The following is an 18102-nucleotide window of genomic DNA, read 5'->3' as shown; positions in this document are numbered from 1 at the left end:
GCCTGGCCGCACAGAACCTTGCAGAAACCGGCCAAACTGAGCTCAAGAGAAGGTGTTCACAATCAACCGTCAGCCCGAAAAGCAATGCAGAAACGACATCTATTGGAGTTGTGTGGTGGGGTGAGAAAGAAAGGACAAGTGCGATGCGACAATGTGAGCGATGCAGTGTGACACGCCTACGACATGTCCACCTCGGGCGCGCTGCTCTCGGTGTGCGAGTGGATCCTCTTCATGGGCGGGGGCAGGTGCATGCTGATCGGCGACGTTTCGCGAGAAAGCGCCTGGCCGAGAGGCGGCAGCGTCGTGCCGTGGTCCCGGTGCGCCGAGTGGATGGGGGTCATGCCGAAGAGCGGACCCTTCTTGCTCCTGCCCGTCGGGTTCGAGCCGATCACGCCAGCCGGCGAGTTGGTGGCGCTCAGAGGAGGCACCTGCGAGTAGGTGCTGGTGGGGCTCGACTCGCTGCTGGCCAAGCCGGCGCCGAAACCGTTGCCGATCGAGCTCTGACGGCTGTGCGAGCGGGACGAGATGCCGGCACCAGGCAGGGTAGGCAGCGCGTGGTGCAGCACGGGCGAGCCGTGCGGCGAACCAGACCTGCTGGCCGGAGCGGAACGCGAGCTGCTGCGTGCGTTCTTCTTGTGGTCACCGCCGTAGGGATGGTAGTTGTAGGCGTGCGTGTGGTGGTGTCCGGGCAAAGGGTGGTGGCTTCCATCCCGGTGCGAAGCACCACTTGCTGGGAAGGGAGGCGGCAGCGTCCTGGACGAGGGATCCGCCATACCGTGGGAGTACGACGAGCGAGACGAGTGCGGCTTCAGGCTTCCGACGCCGCCATCCAGGATATCCTCGATCTTGCTGCGACGAGCGCCGCGTTCGGCATCGGCTCCGGGCCCATGCGCGGGAGTCAGGTGGTACGCCGAGAGGCTGGTGCTCGAGTTGAGCGACGGGATGCCCTTGCTGCGCGAACCAAAGCTGTGGCTTCGCGAGAGCTTGGGAGGCACGTGCGAGGGCTGCGCAGGCGACGTGGACGCCGAAGTGGTCGCAGAGCCGCTGGCCAGCGAGTCGTGTTCGACGGCAGCAGTGCTTCGCTCGCCCGAGGTGCTGGGCGGAATGGCGGATTGCTGCACGGGAGGCATGCCGAGCGACGAAAGGTGGTGATGCGAGCGAGAACGAGCCGACGACTCCATGTAGGGATGCGATCGGTGTCGGTGCGAACCGTGGTGGCCGAGTCCAGACTGGTGGGCGGGACCCTCGTGCGACGAGTAGTGGTGGTGGTGCGGCGGCGAGTGCAGATTCGAATGACGGTGGGTGGGCGAGCCAGGACGAGAGGTGTAGGGGCTGTTGGGCACCGTGTTGCCGCCGAGCAAGCTCATGTTGCGCAGAGGACCGAGCACAGGACTGCTGCTTGGTGTCCAGTGAGCTTGGCTGTGCGATGACGAGTGGATGGCGGGACCGGGAGCTGCCATGGGAAGACGGGGCTTGATGTCGTCGTGGAAGGACGTGGCATGCTCGGATTCAGAGACGTAATCGTCGCCGTGCAAATGGTCGTCGGGCGAGAAGCGCGGCGAGTGCTCGACACTGCTGGGCACGCTCGACGAAGTGGAAGCCCATCCACCGGCGCCGTGATGCGAACCGTGCTGGTAGTAGCGGTACAGGCTGGGTGGCGGATGGCTGCCGTGCGAGGGACGTGCGTAGCCACACTCTGCTGCGTGACGGTTGGAAGAAGGTCGAGCGAGGATGGCGGAAGCGATTCGGTCGTTGTACTTGCGATGGCAGTCCTCGTGCGAGCATCCGGGCGGCGTTGTCTCGCCAGCAGCAGCCGGAGGAGGGGCGGACGGGTAGGCACCGTAGCTGCTGTGGCCATGCGAAGAGTGATATCGGTCGGCGTAGGGATCGGGTGCGTAGTGGGACGAGTGATAGCCGTGAGAAGGGGGACCCGAACGACGACCTTCTCGCTCGGCGCGTTGGAGCTCGTGCAGCTCATCGCTAGCAAGCATGGCGAGGGTCGACATTTCGCCGTTGCGGGCCGAGCGGCCGGTGCCGTGCCTGAGTTCGCGGTCCGAGTCGCTGTCGTCCCCTTCCTCGTCTCCGACTTGCCATCGGAGTTGCCTGTTGTTGATGTGGCCGGGCTTTGAGGAGGCGGAAGCAATGGCAGAAGGGGAAGTGTGGGACGAGGATGCGCCGTTCGACTTGCGTGTGGAAGAAGAGGTCTTCTTGTCGTCGTGGTGCGCACTACCACCCTTCTTTGGGTTGGCGTGAATGCGAACGTGACGGGTGAGCTCGTCACTTCGGCTGAAACGCTTTTCGCAACCGGGATGTGTGCAGACGTGGGGCTTCTCGCCCGTGTGAGTGCGAATGTGACGTGTCTGGTGCTCGAGACGGTAGAAGGCACGCGAGCAGAGCGGACACTTGTAGGGTCGAGGGATCTGGGATTTGTCGACCGTGTAGTTGCTGGCGGAGAGTGCCGCGGCTTCTGGGCTAGGATTTGCCATGTTGGTGGCAGTGGACTGAGCCATGGTGTATGAAGCGCAAATTGGGATGATGCCGGAGCGCTGGTGGACGGCGAGAGGAACAATTGAGACCTGTCCTCGTTCGAATTGAGATGCTCCTCCAGATATGAGTTGAAGGGTGGAGAGCGGCGAGCGGAACGCGGGGACGTAAGCGATGAGCTGGATCGATATGAATAGCTGATGCTTGCAAGCCGATGGACTGGAAATGAGGTGAGGCGGTGCGATGGGTCGGTCTCTTCCAAGTGTGGGGACTCCGGAAATCACCGAGGGGCAGGCGAGTTGGACAGAGAATGCGAGTCGCGATGCCGAAAATCGCAAGATTATGACCAGGATGATGAGTGCACTGGCTGATGGTGGTGCGAGTGGGGCGTAGTGATGGTGATGGCGGTGAGGGTAGTGAAAGTGGGGTAGGAGGGAGATGATGTGATTGCGGGCTAGTTAGGAGGAGGAGGAATGGGGGAGGGTGCGGGTGCGGGTGAGCGTCGGCGGTTCAAGATTGCGAGCTGAGCCCAGGCTGAGAGGGAGAGAATGTGATTGACCGAGGAGGATGTGACTGACTGAGCAGAGCCGTGAAAATGTGTGTGGATGGAGGAAACTCGCTCGCTCGCTCGCTCGTTCCGGCTTCGGAGCAACATTTTGGTTTTATGAAAAATAAATTGGAAAATCATCGATAAGCGGTGCGGACTGCGGTGTGGTGCCGCTCTCTTAAATCAAGGGAAAAAGCGGGAGAGAGAGAGAGAGAGAGGCGTGCGGAGATTGGCTGAGCCACCGCCATTCCAAGTTACCGGCCCATCACCCACACACACAGAGTCGATCTCGTTCGGTGGTCTCGATTGAGCGACAACAGCCCCCACCATGTTGTGGCTTGAGGATCAACGACGACCACACATACAGCACCCCGTATCCGGATGGCGAGGAGAAGAGACGAGCAAAGTTTTGTTCGCGCGCCGAAAGGAGCGATGAAGATCGAGAAACGGTGAGCACAATGGAGCGGCCAGCTAATTCATCCAGCCATCTCTCTCTCCCTCGTCGTGTCATCTCGAAACGGATGGATGATGTGACAGCAGACGAGACGATTCAAAGGCATGAGAGCCGCCCCCACTTCATCTCGGACATTTGAACAAAAGAAACAAAGAAGAGGCGAGGCGAGCAGCGTGACTCTGTCGAATTGAATTGTGTGTGGGGTATCACGCCTTGGTCCAACACGGCACCAGCAGCGTCTGCTGACCGGAAAGTTTCGTGTGAGTGTGTCAAACTATTGAACCCTTGTTGTGCATCGTCAGTTGATCCGCAACGTCGACGCGGCTCTTCTCCAGATTCGAGGGCGTTGAAAGAGTCAAACAATCAACCCGCGGCTGCTAGATTTTTCAAACCCTTGCTGACCATTCTCCTTTTCTTGGCTGCAAATCGCGTCAAGCTGACAAGCAAAGGCGACAAAGTTTCGACGTGACACCTCCCAAACTTTGAGTTTGACAAAAAGAGATCTGCAGGCTGCACGCTGCTGCTGCTCCTCCCGCACGTCGGTCATTCTTCTTTCATTTGCCGAGCGAACAAGAAGAAAAAAGTGACCGACCGGGGTGCAAGGCTGTGTGTGCTCTCTCAGGCTTGACCGGTCCGCGTGTTGACATCCTCGTTAGAACCGCGTCATCAGCTCCATACTCAGGAACAGAACAGGGCCGAGCCAAGCCAAGCCTGCTTTGCATCCACGTTCTCGCTCGATCGACAAACGTCTTGTCGGACAAAACTTTGCACCAACAATGAAACCCCAGTTTAGAAAGCATCATTGGATCTCATGTCACTCCGCTGTCGCCTAGGAGCCAGATACAATGGCATGCACGTCGGTCGACCCGCGGCATGAGTTCGGCCCCAACTTCCAATCAATCTGTGTCAGGCTGCTCGCTTCTTCGGAGCATTTCGCATTCTGGCACGTTGTCACCACGTACATCATCGGCTGAACTTTGCAACGTCGGTACGACCACCATCGCAATTCTGCCATTCGTCGCTCTATTGCTCTAGTTCATCCGCTCGTACCTGCGTTCGTGGAAACTCTTGCCATTGAGCTTTGGTGCTAGGCTGGCAGGAGCAGCTACAGCTCCATGGTTAACAATGCTGCTTACACGGCGTAATGAGCGAAGCAATTATCTCAGCAACGTGGGTCAAGTTGATTAATGCAACTCCTCATTGTCCAGGCCTCAAACGCAATCGATTGGCATCGTGCCTACGGCGACTCGAACATCGATCGCCTTGTCCAACGTGTCGTCGTCGATGATGCGCTGTCATTTGCAAAGTTGGTCGCCGTTACCGGTAGAACCAATCTCGCTTCTGCCAGATTCGAGTTGCTCGCCATTCCTATCCAAGCGAGGTGCCAGTCACGCTCGCCTATGCACGTTTTTGCCGTCATCGACGCTTTTCCGTTCCGATGCGCTCGCTTGACCTCAGAAGTGGCGCTCAACGGATGGACCTCGATACGGATGATCACCCGCAAAGATAAGCTCGCGGGCTTGCGTGCCAGCGCTCTGTGCGGTGTAATCGATATCAACTGAGAGAAATTTTGACTGTCGAGCTCGACGTTTGCCGACCGCAGAGCACCTGGCTTCTGAACGTGGTCGCACAGACAATGAGCACTGTCGGCGTCAGAAACCTCGCCTGTCGACGCTCGCATGCACACCCTTCTATCGCAAGAGTCAACAGCCTCTTGCTGGTCTTCTCCACGGAAGACACGGCACATCGTTGTCAAGCTTGTGCGTCACGCCGCGTCGCTATTATTTAATATCTTCTAGCGTCAGCGTCAGCTCAGCTCACGTCGAATTTGTGGCTTATTGTTCCTGCGGCTGCCCGACCGAGACTGCTCCTTTTTCTTGCGTGATGATCGTCCAGATCTCTCTTCCTCCCCCGTGGGCCGTCACTTTGGGAACGACACGCGCATCGGAAATTTTTCATCCTTGTTCTTTTTCTCCCGCCAATTAGTGACCATTATCGGACGGATCGCACCGAGCCAGGTCCGCTCTTGCGTCTCAGCGCCGGCTTATCTTTCCGAAGAGCTGGACTGGACTTGGAGCGAGGGGCTTGCACATTCCTGGTGGCTTGATTGCGTGTACCCCCTGAAGGCGACTAGGCGGACCGGCCCCTTGCAGGGCAAGGCGGGTGTTGGTCTAGGCTTGTGGATTTATCAAGTCCCCGGGTGTTGCGCCTTGTCGTATCTTGGTCACGCCAGCCGGAGACGTCCGAGCGAGCCCGCTTTGCTTTCACATTACATCTCGCCATGGTGGCATTGTCCCCTGATCGCGAGCATCGATGCGACCATGGCGTCCCCCTGAGCATGCGGCGGATCGCCTTGCGCGCTTATCTCGCTCGTTTGCGCCTGATGCGTGAAAGGTCGAAATTCCCCCGCAATTTGGTTCGCCATCGCGACCCGCTTTCAGGTGCCAATTCTTACCCCGCCCGGGGCTCGGATCGCTCAGATGGCGCAGCACGTCAAAGATGCGAAGCGAGCGAATGCGGCGCGTGAAGCTCAACTAGCCGCCTCGGATGGTGGTTGCCACTCTTGAAAGCGGCAACTTTCGTCGCGGCTGGTGGTCCATCGTAGGCCCTTCAAACGGCGGTCACCTCGTCGTTCACCGATGACCTTGGCGCTACCCAGGTGCGGGTTCTCTCAACCGCGGTAGAGATAGTGTTACTTGACGGTAACCTTCACTGCGCCTTCAAGTCGTCATAGGTTCAGATCGATAGAGGTGTGAGGCGAGCGGTGCCTGCGTTTCTGTTCTAGTGCTTATAGTGCTTCTCGAAGGCCTCGTTATGCAGGGTGCCGTCCAAAACTTGGCCTTCCCCGCAGTCTCACCGCCTAGTCCGACAAGCTGGCTGTGTCTCACCGTCGAGTCCTGTTGAGCGCCATCTGGTGCATCGACCCGAACACTCATCGTCAGCGTCATCAGGGAGCGAGAGCCGATGTCTGTGTCGCAACGTCGTCGACGCAGCGTAAGCAGACCAAACGCTGCTGCCGTCTTGACAAGTGCCTGGTAGCGGAAAGCACTTCATCGTGAAACCAGGCCTGGCTACATGCACTCCGCCTCACATGATCGATCAACCTTATCGAGCCAAGATCCAACCTGGCGGGTCATTCATTGACATTCAGCGCGATCGACTATCCGCGGGGAAGGCTTGAGGGGACCGGACCGATGCTAGCCGTGCTTCCAATGCCGACCAGCCGTCAAAGCCATGCAGAATGAAACCGAAAATCTAGACTCTGCCCAACTCCGGTGTGCGTGGGCATGCGTCGAGCTTGCGGGTCGCGTCAATCTTCGCGTAGCATTTGGTCTGACAGCATTCTGATTTAACACGCTCCTTGGCGCGCGACACGCCGGTGACACCTCTCGGCTGGTCACCTTCCGAAAGTCTCCGACCGGCACGCCATTCAGGCGCCAACTTGCCGGTTGACCATGTAGCCGGCTCTTCCACCTCCTCGTCGCCCCAGCATACGCGCGTCGTTTACGTCGATAAGAGAGATGTCGCCATCGGTGTGCGTAAGACGGCCATGTTGACCGTCGACAGGCGACCGGGATGGGGTAAGAGCTCGGTGATTTGGCTCGCCGACGCACTCCCCCGCGCTCGCTCTCGAACGTGACGACCCTTTGGGAATCCATCGGCAATCTCCCCCCCATTTTTGCGGGGAGATCCGCCGTTCATGCCGGCAAACTTCACCTCCGTCCGCGCCTCCTGAGTTTGGCGGATGGGATGGAAGCGAACGTGTTGTGACAGCTAAGCCAGTCGATGCGCGCGACCTTGTGGCTCTGATTCGATCTGCCCCGGGAAGAACAGGTGGTATGTTGTGATAAAGTTGCCGGTCAAGCCTTCCCCAGGACGCGGCGAATTGCGCTCGCCGACAACTCCAAGGCAGACACCGGTGCCCAGAACATCAAGCCTCCTTGGCCCCGCTTTGGATGGACGCAGTCCGCCTGCACCTGCTTCAGAAGGGGCAGAACAACAAAGGAGTTCTCCGCAACATCGAGAAGAGCGAAGTCAATAAGCTTTGGGGGTTCCATTCGAGAGATGCCCCGCAAATCTCGCCCTTGATCGCTCTTCAGAACCAGCGGGGTTCGAGCTGGCGAGGAGGGATCAGCTGACCGCGTAAGGAAGCGAGTGTTGATCCCGCGTCAGGAAGTGGTGCCGAGCCTGTCGTGCGCCTATGAGGATCAGCTTCGAGCACTCGGCTCTGAATCTTGCCGGAGAGAGCTCGTCTGGGGTTGACGCCGCCTGACGCTGCTTCAAAGTGACCCTCTCTCGCTCTCTCGAATGGCGACGTTCTGGGTCGGAAGACGCTGCACAGCCTAGTGCGCACCTGACCACGTGCAGCTACGCTTCCAGGCAGGCAGTCTCAAATCTGGTTCGACGATACACAACCTCGACTCCACCTCAACCCAACTCCACCTCAACCCATCTTGGAATCTGACCGAAGTCTCGCCGCCCGTCCCCCTTTCGCCTTGTCCAACAACGCATATTCCCCCGAGCGACACCGTCGTACGGTATCGTTCTCGCTGTGTGAAGAAAGCACCTTTGTCTGTGCGCAGGAGCAGGGAGCTACCATCACCGTCTCTCCGCTTTTGACGCTCCGATAAAGCAAGGTGTGGCAAATGCAATACGGACGCTGACGATTCGGTCGATCCTCGGTCGACTCCTCCGCGCTCCTTGCTGCCACACCCCTCCTTGTTGCTCACGTGGGAGCTTTGCACGATGACCCAGGCACGACTTCCTCTGCTCAAGCAGATGTCACTGCTATGCCCATGACCATTTTACCGGCAGAGACGATGAAGTGGCTAAGGAGGGCTGCATCGGGGCATGTGGGAGCGACAAAAGTACGAGAGAGGTGGAAACATGAGGGCGAGATCTACTGAACAGCAGCAACTGATATGTACGCATTGGCCGGTCTGCTGGCCAAACTGGGTTGTATGGAGTAGTGGTCAACTTAGGAGATTTTGATAAGCGCTTAAAGGTTTGAGCGTTAAGTCCAAATTTCTCTTGCCCCGGGTTCGAATCCCGGTACGACCTTTTTTCGCGATTTTTTGCTTCCAGACGATGCGGAATGACGAGGAGATGCTCCTCGCGCTTTTTGGAGCATGATCGATCAGGAAATGAGCGAGTTGTATTGGAGGCGAAGGTTGCGATGATGGCGGCGAGGGTGACGCTTGGACCGCAAGGTTCGATTTGAACGTGCATGAGCAGGAGTGGGACAATGGGGAAAACGAGTGGGAGGATGAGGTCCAAGCTCAGACACGAGATGAAGTCGTGGTTTCTGCCGCTGCAGCGAGGAGCCGCTGGCCACCGCTGCCACTCGTCGACTGCACCTTGGTACACTGAGATCGACGATCAGGTTCACATGAGATCTCACTTCATAATGCCCGGACCGAGCATTTCAGACGTCAACAGCAAGCAAGGTGTGGGAGGTACAAGTCTACTTTGCCAGTGAGGAGACGCTCTTTTGGGTATACCATACATGATCTCGGCAAACAAGCCACTGGCTTTGTCGGCGGTCTCCTTCCCTTTTCGCCTTCCCCTTCAATGATTGACCCGATCACTCCCTCGACTTGTACCTAGGCAGAAAATCCCCCTCGTCCAAACCCTGGCTACCCCTCGGTGTGGCCTGGGAAACCTTTTCGACCTCCAACAGGCTCTCGAGGGTAAACGTGCAGATGCAAGGAAATGCGCCTTTGTCCCGCTGCCTGTCGTGCAGAGCCTCTGCTTCTTGCCTCCTCTCCCGGACGCACTGGGCGGGCATCGGGTCCTCGCAGGCGTACGACGGCAGACTCAACGAGTCCGGCCTGCATCCGCACGAAGAGATGAACACTGGAATCGACACGTGGAACCGCTTCATCTTCTGCCCGTCCACATAGATCATCTCCCTCTCCTCGCCACCCGCGGGAGGCAGCTCGCCGTCGATAAAGTCGATCTCGTAGTCGAGGTAGTTGCGGAAGCGGACGGCTGCGTCGTTGTCCGCCACGGTGGAGGGTCGGATGTGGTTATCGTCTGGTAGGCGGGAGGTCACTTCGAGAGCGGGGTAGGTGTCTCCGTTGGGTGCGACACCCTCGCCACCACCCTGGAGCTTCTTGGTCGCCATGAGCTCGGCCACTTGCCTGCGGTCGAGGGAGAGGAAGGGAACTTTTTTCGGATGGACGGTTTCGATGTACCCTTTGCGAGTGACACGCGAGGTCAACGTGGTACGCATCTCGACGCTCGCTCGCAATCCTACGATCGTCACCCCTTCGAGTGGGCTGAGCAGATCGAGACTGGTCCGCAGGTACCCACCGACGGTAAACACCTCCGACCGGTTCCTCAGGCTGAACGGCCCCAACCCGTCAGCGTGCGTACGAACGTCCTTGTCGAAAACAATCATCTCGTTGCCCTCATCGTTATGGCAGTCGATGAAGTAGACCTTCCTTGTTGCCGTCAAGGTTTTGGACAGCAACCCGTGGAATGTCGCTTTGGCGACAAGTCGTTGGTTGTTGACCCCCCAGCTACTGCGTTGGAACGGCGCCGTGTCGTGGTCTACAAAAAAGCTTCGTTCGAACCGATACGTACGGCCCGGCTCGAAGTAGGTGATGGAGAGCGCCTCGTCGATGGATTTCTCGTCGTAGTAGGTGCGGTTCGCCTCCATACCCCCACGCGGGAAGGAGATGCTCTCGTGACCCGACAGCGTCAGTGTTAGGCTCTTTAGGCGGTTGCGGATGCGAGAGGAGGTGGGGGAGGAGGACGAGGCGGGGATCTTAATCTCAACGTAGGCATACAGGATCGCATGGTCGTCGTTGGACAGCTTGGTCGAGGTGAACGCCGTCATGTCTTCAATCTCGCTGTAGGCGGGGGACTCGCCGTCGTGGTTCGGGGTTGCGGTGGTGTAGGATGACGAGGGAGATGGCGTCAGTCTCGATGAAGATGAGGATGAGGTTGATGGTGACAGCAATGCATCGGACGACGGCTGTTGACGCTGCTTTTTGGAGGGAAAGAGGAAGACGTCGGTCGAGTGGACGTCAACCGAGAGCTCCATCATTTTGTTCGCTGCAACGGCGCTTAGTCTAGAGCTTTTTGGCGGTGACAAGGCTGGTGCTGCGGATCGTGGTGTCTTCAGATGTGTCGACACGGCGGACGAGAAGGTGGCAGTAGGGAGAAACAAGGGTGGCGGGTGATGGAGCAGGCGAACAGGTCAGGGTATTGATGACGATCCTCTCCTCAATGGAAGGAGTTGGGCATGTGACGTGTGATTGACAATTGAGGACGGGCGGCGATGACAACAATCTCATTGCCGAGACTATATACGCCAGGGAGGAGGGGGCAATTCCGCGAGATGGCGTTCAGAGTCATACACCACGGGCGAGGAACGGTCAGTGCGGAATTGGGCACGGCGAGCTCGGTCTTCGCAGGCACTGAGTCAGGAAGGACATCGGCAGCATCGGTGCAGAGAAACGTGGCAGCTGTCATACACCGGTCCGCGTGGAATCGTGACTCGGCCAAATACTGACACCTCTCCTGAGTACAACACGCTCCGCACCCGCCGACTTGGTCTTCTTTCTTCTTCCGCTCACTTCCTCTCCTGCGGAAGCGGACAGGTCTTTGAGGTTGCTGATCGGGACTAAGCGTTCCGTAATGCAATGAGCACATGTGAGCACGACAATGGCAAAGCTCCAATGGCGGGATGATGGCGAGGGGTGAAATAAATTAGCCGATCTAGACGGCTTTTTCGAAGGGAGCCATGAACTCGGGTAACGCTGATCCCAACGGAGGCGGAGATACAGGCTCGCCACCGTCTAGGGTCCACGTCACAATCGGACTACAGTTGACAGTGCTGAGCGAGAAGAAGGTGAAAGACGCTCGAGGAACAAAGGGCGGAGACTTCGCAGGGGTTCATGCCAGTTGCGAGGGAAAGTGAAAGGGGCCGAGCTCGGCTAGATCAACATATCGCGGTGGTAGGGACAGCATAGATGAGCAATGCCAGGCGGAGTGCGAACATGATGAGATGGAAGAGGTGTGTGACTCGTATGCTGATTGACGACGAAAGTGGAATGTGATAGACGAGGCGGGGTCGGGGTCAGGCACAACAGGACAGCCGCGGGGAGCGTGTCCAAACTGGATACTGCACTCCGCTCCGCAGGTCGCTTCTTGGCGATAATTCTCTCGATCAAACAGCCCGTTGCTGCTGAGCTTCCGTCGTGCCTCTGCCTTTCTTCTTCTTATCCGAAAGCATGCTTCGCGAAAGATGTATGACTTGGCTGTGCTATCAGCAAGGCCGCTGGAGGTGTGAAGGGGAGGGGGACGACGAGGAGCAGACGGGCCTAAGCTCGGTCTTCAAACCGGGCGACTTTCCACGTGTTCGTTCGCTCGCGACTTTTTTCCCTTTGTTCGTGCAGCTCTCGAGGCGGAAGAGATGCGCGAGATTCACATATCGGCTAATTCCGCTCGTCAAGAAGAATGGCGACATCATCGAGGCTATCATCTCTCCTCCTGATGCCCTCGATAGACGCCGATGCATTGGGGCCCCCTCTCTGAGCCGGTGACAACTACTTGGCCTGAAAAACGAGCAATTTTGAGCTGGACGAAGCTTCATGCATCCGCCGTAGATCATCGTAGAGCCGCGACGAATATCCGAGATCAGTGACTCGTTCGAATGAGGAGGCCGAACCAGGCTCGGATGACAGCTCTGCGACGCACTCCTACGCATTCGTGCACTATTTCCGCCTGCAAAGCTGCAAGCCAGGGTTCGATAAATGTTCCGGGCTTGCATTCGCGTGCATCTGGTACAGGCGCCATCATCCCGTCCGTACCGTTTTGTAAGCACGTATGACCATTCTGGCTGACCATCCGGTATGTACCAAGATGGTCCATCGTGGCTTCTGTCCGACGAGTTGAACGACGATGATGGCCTCATCGAATTGGACGGAGTTACAAACACAACGTGTTCATCGATATTTTTTTCGAGTCATCGTGGGGCCCACCTCGGCAAGGGTAACGCCGGCATATTGCTTTCTTCTCGAGACGTGTCTGCCGTCACTTCTCGCAAATGAGCCTGCTGCTGCTCAGAACAATGATCGATCGAGACAACAGCGACTCCGTATCAAGAGCCAGCATGTGGCCTGCGTTCGCATCGAGACCGAGCCACACCCGCAGCCGCGCTTCCCGCCGGACGCTCTTTGGGACCCTTCTATGACCATCGTCGGTGTTCTGTCTGCCAGACGCTCCGTCACCAATTAAGCCCTGCGGTGAGCCTTGTTATCGTCGAGCCCCAGAGTACGGCTTCCACCGTCAAGCGTGCCCACATCTCGTATGGTAAGAGAGGAAGGTGGAGCCCGTGGAGCACTTTTGCGATCTGGAAGCGTTGCGGCATCAACGCGCAAGGCTACAAGGACGTGATGAGAAGCGGTCGAGAACGTCACGAGCGACTTGCTGTCGTCGGCACCGGCTCGATACGCTCCGTCGATCGCGCGACATCGTGCTGTTCTTGATCGAGATGATGAGGGATCGACTCAGCTTTTTTGGACCCTTGCTCCGCGGCAATCCAAAGAGGACCCTCTTCGACTCAGCTTTGTTTTTGGAATCAGATGAAAATCCGATACAAAAGTCGAGCGAAAAATGGAGGCCGACAAAAGTTGCTTCTGGTAAGCCGATCGGGCCACAGATCGAGAGATCGCACTCCCATGCAGGCACGGGTTTCCGATTCGACTGCCAAGAAGTGCCAACAAAGCAACCAGTCACAGCCTACTGTAGCCGACCGACGTGCATCGCTCCTGATCTGCGATGAACTTTCTTTGCCCCTGTTCCTGCCGCAAAAGCATGGTCGATCGTCTCGTTGCCACCAACGATGGAAGCGAAGGGAATCGGCGCCCTTCGGTTGGCGCTGCGATGATGAGCTTTCGAGGGGATGGATGCTCGCAAGCGGCGAGGGACGAGGGAGGCTCGGCGAAATATGCACGATTTTTGTTGCGGCTCGGTGTGCCCTCGTGCCTAAGTGCTTCCCTTCCAGGCCAGCGCGTCTGACGCGTTGCGAGTCAAAGTCGCCGAGACCAACACTTTCCTCCTCTCCTCTGAAGGGGCCATGAACGACCGCATGCTTCGTGCATCTTGCGGTCGCTACCTGCGCTGCAGCCAAGAGGACCCCTGCTTGTCGACGCTGCAGCCCTACGGTGATCACGATCGTCGTCCAGCATAGCCGACTTGCCCTGAAGCGTGTTATTGATACCCGTAGAGTGTGCCTGAAGATCGTCAAAGCGTGCGAGCGAAGCAGGCGCATGGATGGGTGAGCTTGCCAGTCCCAGCGGCAGAACGTCGCGGGGCGTGAAGATCTGGCCCGTAAGCAGCGGGATGGCAGATGGCGCCGAACTCCGACGCTATCCTGCGCCCCCTATCCTGCGTCCTCTTGACCCTCTTCGTCGCCATCAGCTTTCAGTCTCCTTATCACCACCACCCGCTCTCCACTCCACCCTTCGACCCCCTCCCCTCGACGCTCATTTCACACCTGTCTCCTCCCTGTCACAACCCACTCAACCGACCGTCACGATGCCCACCTCGACCGTCTCGCTCTTCGCGCCTGGCGTGAATCAGATGATCAACAGCCTCGAAACCGCCATGTCGAGTCTGGACGGCGACGTGACGATCAAATTCAAGCCTACTCCTCTCGCGACCACCACCGCACCCGATGGCGCCGCTGCGACAGTCTGGAACGTCCGCGCGCACGAATACGCCTCGATCAACGGCCACACCACCACCATTGTCGAAGACCAAAAGTTCCTCGAATCGCACAACTATTTCTCCGCCAAAGACGCGGACGGTGCGCTGCTCGAGTGTCATTTCGACCACATCAACGCACCGGCTAAGTGCGTCAAGAAGCAGCCCAAGCACCATAAGACCGTCACCACCACGTACAAGCACGCGCGGCCGTTTGCAACCGCGTTCCACAAACACGTGCAGAAGCACAAGAAGGTGGCCAACGCGACGACGAGCGCGCTGGAGGAGCAGAGCCAGTCGGTGGCCGCGGCGGCGGTGGTGCAGACGCAGGAGCCGGTGGTGCAGGTCGACAGCGGAAACACAGCCGACACCTCGTCGACCGATACATCCGCTGCTGGGTCGAACTCGAGGATGAACTCGACTTCCGGTGCTGTGAAGGGGATCAAGTCCCTGCCGGTGCTGTTGGTGACCGCGAGCGTGCTCTTCACTGCCGTGCTCGCGTTCCAGCCTTGATTGCCGTGGTGGCATCGAGGACGAGGGGAAATGTCGGTCTCTGCTGGTGGTGACCACTTCCACCTCTATCCTCCCTGACACGTTAGGTGCACGGACTCCTTCGTCTTGTTTCGTTTCTTCTGCATCAGTCCTTTTCGGTCTCTCACTCATTCGCTCGTTCTGCTACTGGCTGGACTGGTATCAATTGCATCACTTTGTCGGCTTTCGCGCCTTTTGCCTCGTCGTCGCTAGTGTGTGCGTTCGCGTGTGAGATGTCACGGGTCGTTCCGCGCCGCATATTGCCTGGCCTCGTCTTTGTCGCTTGTCCTTGCTTCCGACGTCTCCCTCGTCTTCGCCGCAGGCCCACGCTGCTTCAACTTCCTCCTCGGCAGCGCCTTCTCGAGCGCCTTGACCCAGTCCCTCGTCTCGGTCCACGCAGTCAAGATCTCCACCACCTGGTTGACCGTTAGCACCTTTCTCCCCACAAATCCCTTCTCCCCTTGATCCCCCGCCGTCTCGTCCTGAATCGACTCGCCCTGCGCCCGAACGTTGCGCTCCACTGCCTCCATCATCTCCTGTGAGAGAGGCAGCTTGGCAGCCCGAATGCCGAGACGGTCCGCCTTGGCGCGACAGAGACCCTTGTAGCGGTTCTTGTCGACGATGCCGCCGATGATGTAGGTCATGCCGGGCTCAAGGTGCGTGAGTGTGTCGTCGGTGTCGGCGGTGAGGTAGATGGCGGAGGAGAGGGGGATACGGTGTAGCGCTTGACGTGTTTCTTCCGGAAGAAAGTGGCGGCCTGTTGTGCTGGCTTCGACTGCTGGTGTAGAGCTTGATGCTGAGCTGTCATCGGCGCTAGAGAGAAGAGACTCGATCCCACCGTGCTGGTAGATGGTGACGCGCTTCCACCGCCTCCATACGCCGCGTAGCTTGCCGTCCATGGCTTCGCCGATACTGTTGTTCTCGATGCTAGCTGCGCTCGTTCTTCCTTCCCCTTCCTGATCTGCTGTATCCGAGCTCGATTCACCGGGTACGAGAGAAAGATGATCCGGATGAACGTCCTTCAAGCAATCCCCCTTCGCATCTTGCCCGGTCAAGATCACCTCGCCAAACGGCATCTTGGCATTCCGATTCGCGGAATAGAGATACATGAGCTGCTGTGTCATGCTCGTCGACTCCTTCTCCTGCATCAGCTCGTCGAACCCGCAATCGATGACGAGTCGAGCGTCAAAGTACTCCTTGTCGTCGGCTCGCGGCTTTTTGCTGGCAGCCTCGCTGAAGTCCGAGCTCCTTCGCTTGTGGCTACTGTCTGGATTGGAGGCTAGATAGCGTGCCCGCTTGTTCTCCTTCTTCTTGAGGCGCTCGGCAGCACGGCGCTCGTGCTTGGTGGCCTCGAGCTTCTGTTTGCGCGCGAGCTTCTTGGCTGCGTTTTTGGACATGCCCGGTGGAACTTCGATGGGCGGACCCGCATGACGAGAGCCTGAGGCCACAGCCGAAGTCGCTTTAGGACCCTGAGTTGATGTGCTTGTCTCGGCTGCTTCCATCGTGTGTCGGTGAATCCTGAATGGTTGGGGACGAGGTCAAAGCCAAGCATGACACTCTTCGAGAAGAAAAGTTGGCCGCCAAACGCCCCCGAATTCCGAGTCCAATCACCTCCACCAAGAGGCGCAAAAATTCGCCGTTGAAATGCGCTTTGTGTTAACGCGACGCGATGGCGCGAAGAAGGTGCAAGTGTTGGTCTCGCTCCATGTCACTTTCCCTCTCGCCATCATTTCGTCCACTCGACCCACAAAGGTATCTCGCAATGGCGACTGCAGCATCCTCGTCAAGCTCGATAGAGCTCTGCTCCGTACCACTGCCTCTGCCGCAGTACCATCTGCTTGAGATCCCCAACGAGCTGCTCCATCTTTTCGACCCTTCCGCCAAGAAGAAGGACGACACATCGGCTTCGGAGCCAGCAGCGAAGAGACGCAAGACCGACATCACAAGGCTCACCATCAAAGGACGATACGATGATCAAGCTGTACTCGTGACAGACACTCAGACGTTGGCGCTGCGAGCTGTCTCGCAATCCAACTCTCTATTGCTGTGCAGCATCGATGCGGCGCCTTCGACTGCAGAGGGCGAGGCAGGACCGTCCAAGCCAGCGTTGTATCTGCAAAGCAACGTAACGGACACATTGGAGCTGGCGCCTGTTGTGCCACGGCTGGACCGCTTGTTGGGTCTACTCAAGCCGTCACAGTACGACGGCGAAGAGGAGCGAGGATCAGCAAAGCCAGTGAAGAAGTACACGCTGAAGCAGCTCAAGAGCATCGTTCAAGCGAGCCCTGCCGAGCTCGAAGCGGGCCTGATCAAGAATCATGTCATTGAAATGGACGGCTGCATGCGACACATTTCACCAGCATGGACCGTCTCAGCACTACAGATCCTCATCTCGCACCTCGACCTGCACGCGCTCATCTCGGACTCTGTTCCGCTCCAAGAAACCGTCGAGGCTTTAGCAACCGTCCACGAGCTAAATCGTCAAGTGGTCACCGCACTGCTCACTCAGTTCTTCGGCACCCTCACCGGCGAGACCGTGGCGCTGGACACAAAGTCCATCGTCCACTTTCTCGGCGTGCAATCCCTCAAGACGGCGCGCATCGGTGTGCCGCTCACCACCTTCATGCGTGACTGGCACGCAGCCTGTCTCTCACCCGACTTTCGCGCGCTTGCCTCGCTGGACCTGCTATCGGGGTACTACATCCTCACTCCCTCTCCTGCGCCCGGTGTGTCGCTCTACCCCAACCCTGCGTCGACGCAGATCCAGTTCTTCTCGCGCCACGAACTACCCGTAGACCCAGCGGCGCGGTTTCAGGATCTGTTCCTCACACGACCCAGCTGGATCGCGGCAGATCTCACGCCGTTCATCCAGGACCTGGCGCTGAACGACAAGAAGAAGGACGCACTGCTGCTCAAATTCGCTAGAGCGAGCAAGGCCAAGGTGCTCGACTGGGAGTTGAGTGAGGAGGAGAAGAGGATGTGGAACAAGGATAAACGGGTGGTGGGGCCAGATGGGAAGGCGAAGAATGTTTGGAGGGATGTGGTGATGTATTCGGCGAGGGTCAAGTACTAGCGTTCCGACAGTGGTGCACATGTTTCGGAAACGACGATACGTTCAATAACAGCTCATCGTCTGACAAGATCAGGGCAGGAGGCGCGACAGAGGCGTTGAGAGGGTCGACCATCCGCTTTTGCGGCGGTGGCGTGACAACTTGTCTGAAGCGTGGAGCCTTGTGCAATGTCAACCGCCGAGTCGTGATCGCCACCACGAGAAGGGCGGCGCACCGGCTTGTGAAGCAAGACACTCCATCGTGAGCGGTTAGCAGTGTGCGGAGACTCGATTTTAAGTTTTGAGAAAGGAAGCATT

General features: G+C 58.0%; 5 protein-coding genes and 1 non-coding gene across 6 annotated transcripts; 3 read left to right on the top strand and 3 right to left on the bottom strand.

Moving 5' to 3' along the window:
- Positions 1–176: 176 nt before the first annotated feature.
- PSEUBRA_001217 (Zinc finger, C2H2-like protein) lies at positions 177–2510 on the bottom strand (the record flags this gene model as incomplete). The annotated part of the gene is made up of 1 exon (XM_016434469.1): positions 177–2510. The coding sequence occupies one exon, from the start codon at positions 2508–2510 to the stop codon at positions 177–179; it is 2334 nt and encodes a 777-aa protein (XP_016294248.1).
- Positions 2511–8440: 5930 nt separating this feature from the next.
- Positions 8441–8546, top strand: PSEUBRA_006441. The gene is made up of 2 exons: positions 8441–8477; positions 8512–8546. It is a non-coding gene; the product is annotated as a tRNA-Gln (tRNA).
- Positions 8547–9069: 523 nt separating this feature from the next.
- Positions 9070–10539, bottom strand: PSEUBRA_001216 (uncharacterized protein; the record flags this gene model as incomplete). Its single annotated transcript, XM_016434473.2, has 1 exon — positions 9070–10539. The coding sequence occupies one exon, from the start codon at positions 10537–10539 to the stop codon at positions 9070–9072; it is 1470 nt and encodes a 489-aa protein (XP_016294247.2).
- Positions 10540–14036: 3497 nt separating this feature from the next.
- On the top strand, positions 14037–14717 carry PSEUBRA_001215 (uncharacterized protein; the record flags this gene model as incomplete). Its single annotated transcript, XM_016434494.1, has 1 exon — positions 14037–14717. One exon carries the CDS (start codon positions 14037–14039, stop codon positions 14715–14717), a length of 681 nt encoding a protein of 226 aa, XP_016294246.1.
- Positions 14718–14971: 254 nt separating this feature from the next.
- On the bottom strand, positions 14972–16237 carry PSEUBRA_001214 (tRNA methyltransferase; the record flags this gene model as incomplete). Its single annotated transcript, XM_016434465.1, has 1 exon — positions 14972–16237. One exon carries the CDS (start codon positions 16235–16237, stop codon positions 14972–14974), a length of 1266 nt encoding a protein of 421 aa, XP_016294245.1.
- A 260-nt stretch (positions 16238–16497) lies between these two features.
- PSEUBRA_001213 (Sister chromatid cohesion protein Dcc1) lies at positions 16498–17808 on the top strand (the record flags this gene model as incomplete). The annotated part of the gene is made up of 1 exon (XM_016434488.1): positions 16498–17808. The coding sequence occupies one exon, from the start codon at positions 16498–16500 to the stop codon at positions 17806–17808; it is 1311 nt and encodes a 436-aa protein (XP_016294244.1).
- Positions 17809–18102: the final 294 nt, after the last annotated feature.

This window comes from Kalmanozyma brasiliensis, assembly GCF_000497045.1.
Source record: "Kalmanozyma brasiliensis GHG001 unplaced genomic scaffold PSEUBRA_SCAF12, whole genome shotgun sequence".
NCBI classification, from domain to species: domain Eukaryota; kingdom Fungi; phylum Basidiomycota; class Ustilaginomycetes; order Ustilaginales; genus Kalmanozyma; species Kalmanozyma brasiliensis.
Note: the sequence above shows the minus strand (reverse complement) of the source record. Positions and strands in the feature narration are given on the sequence as shown.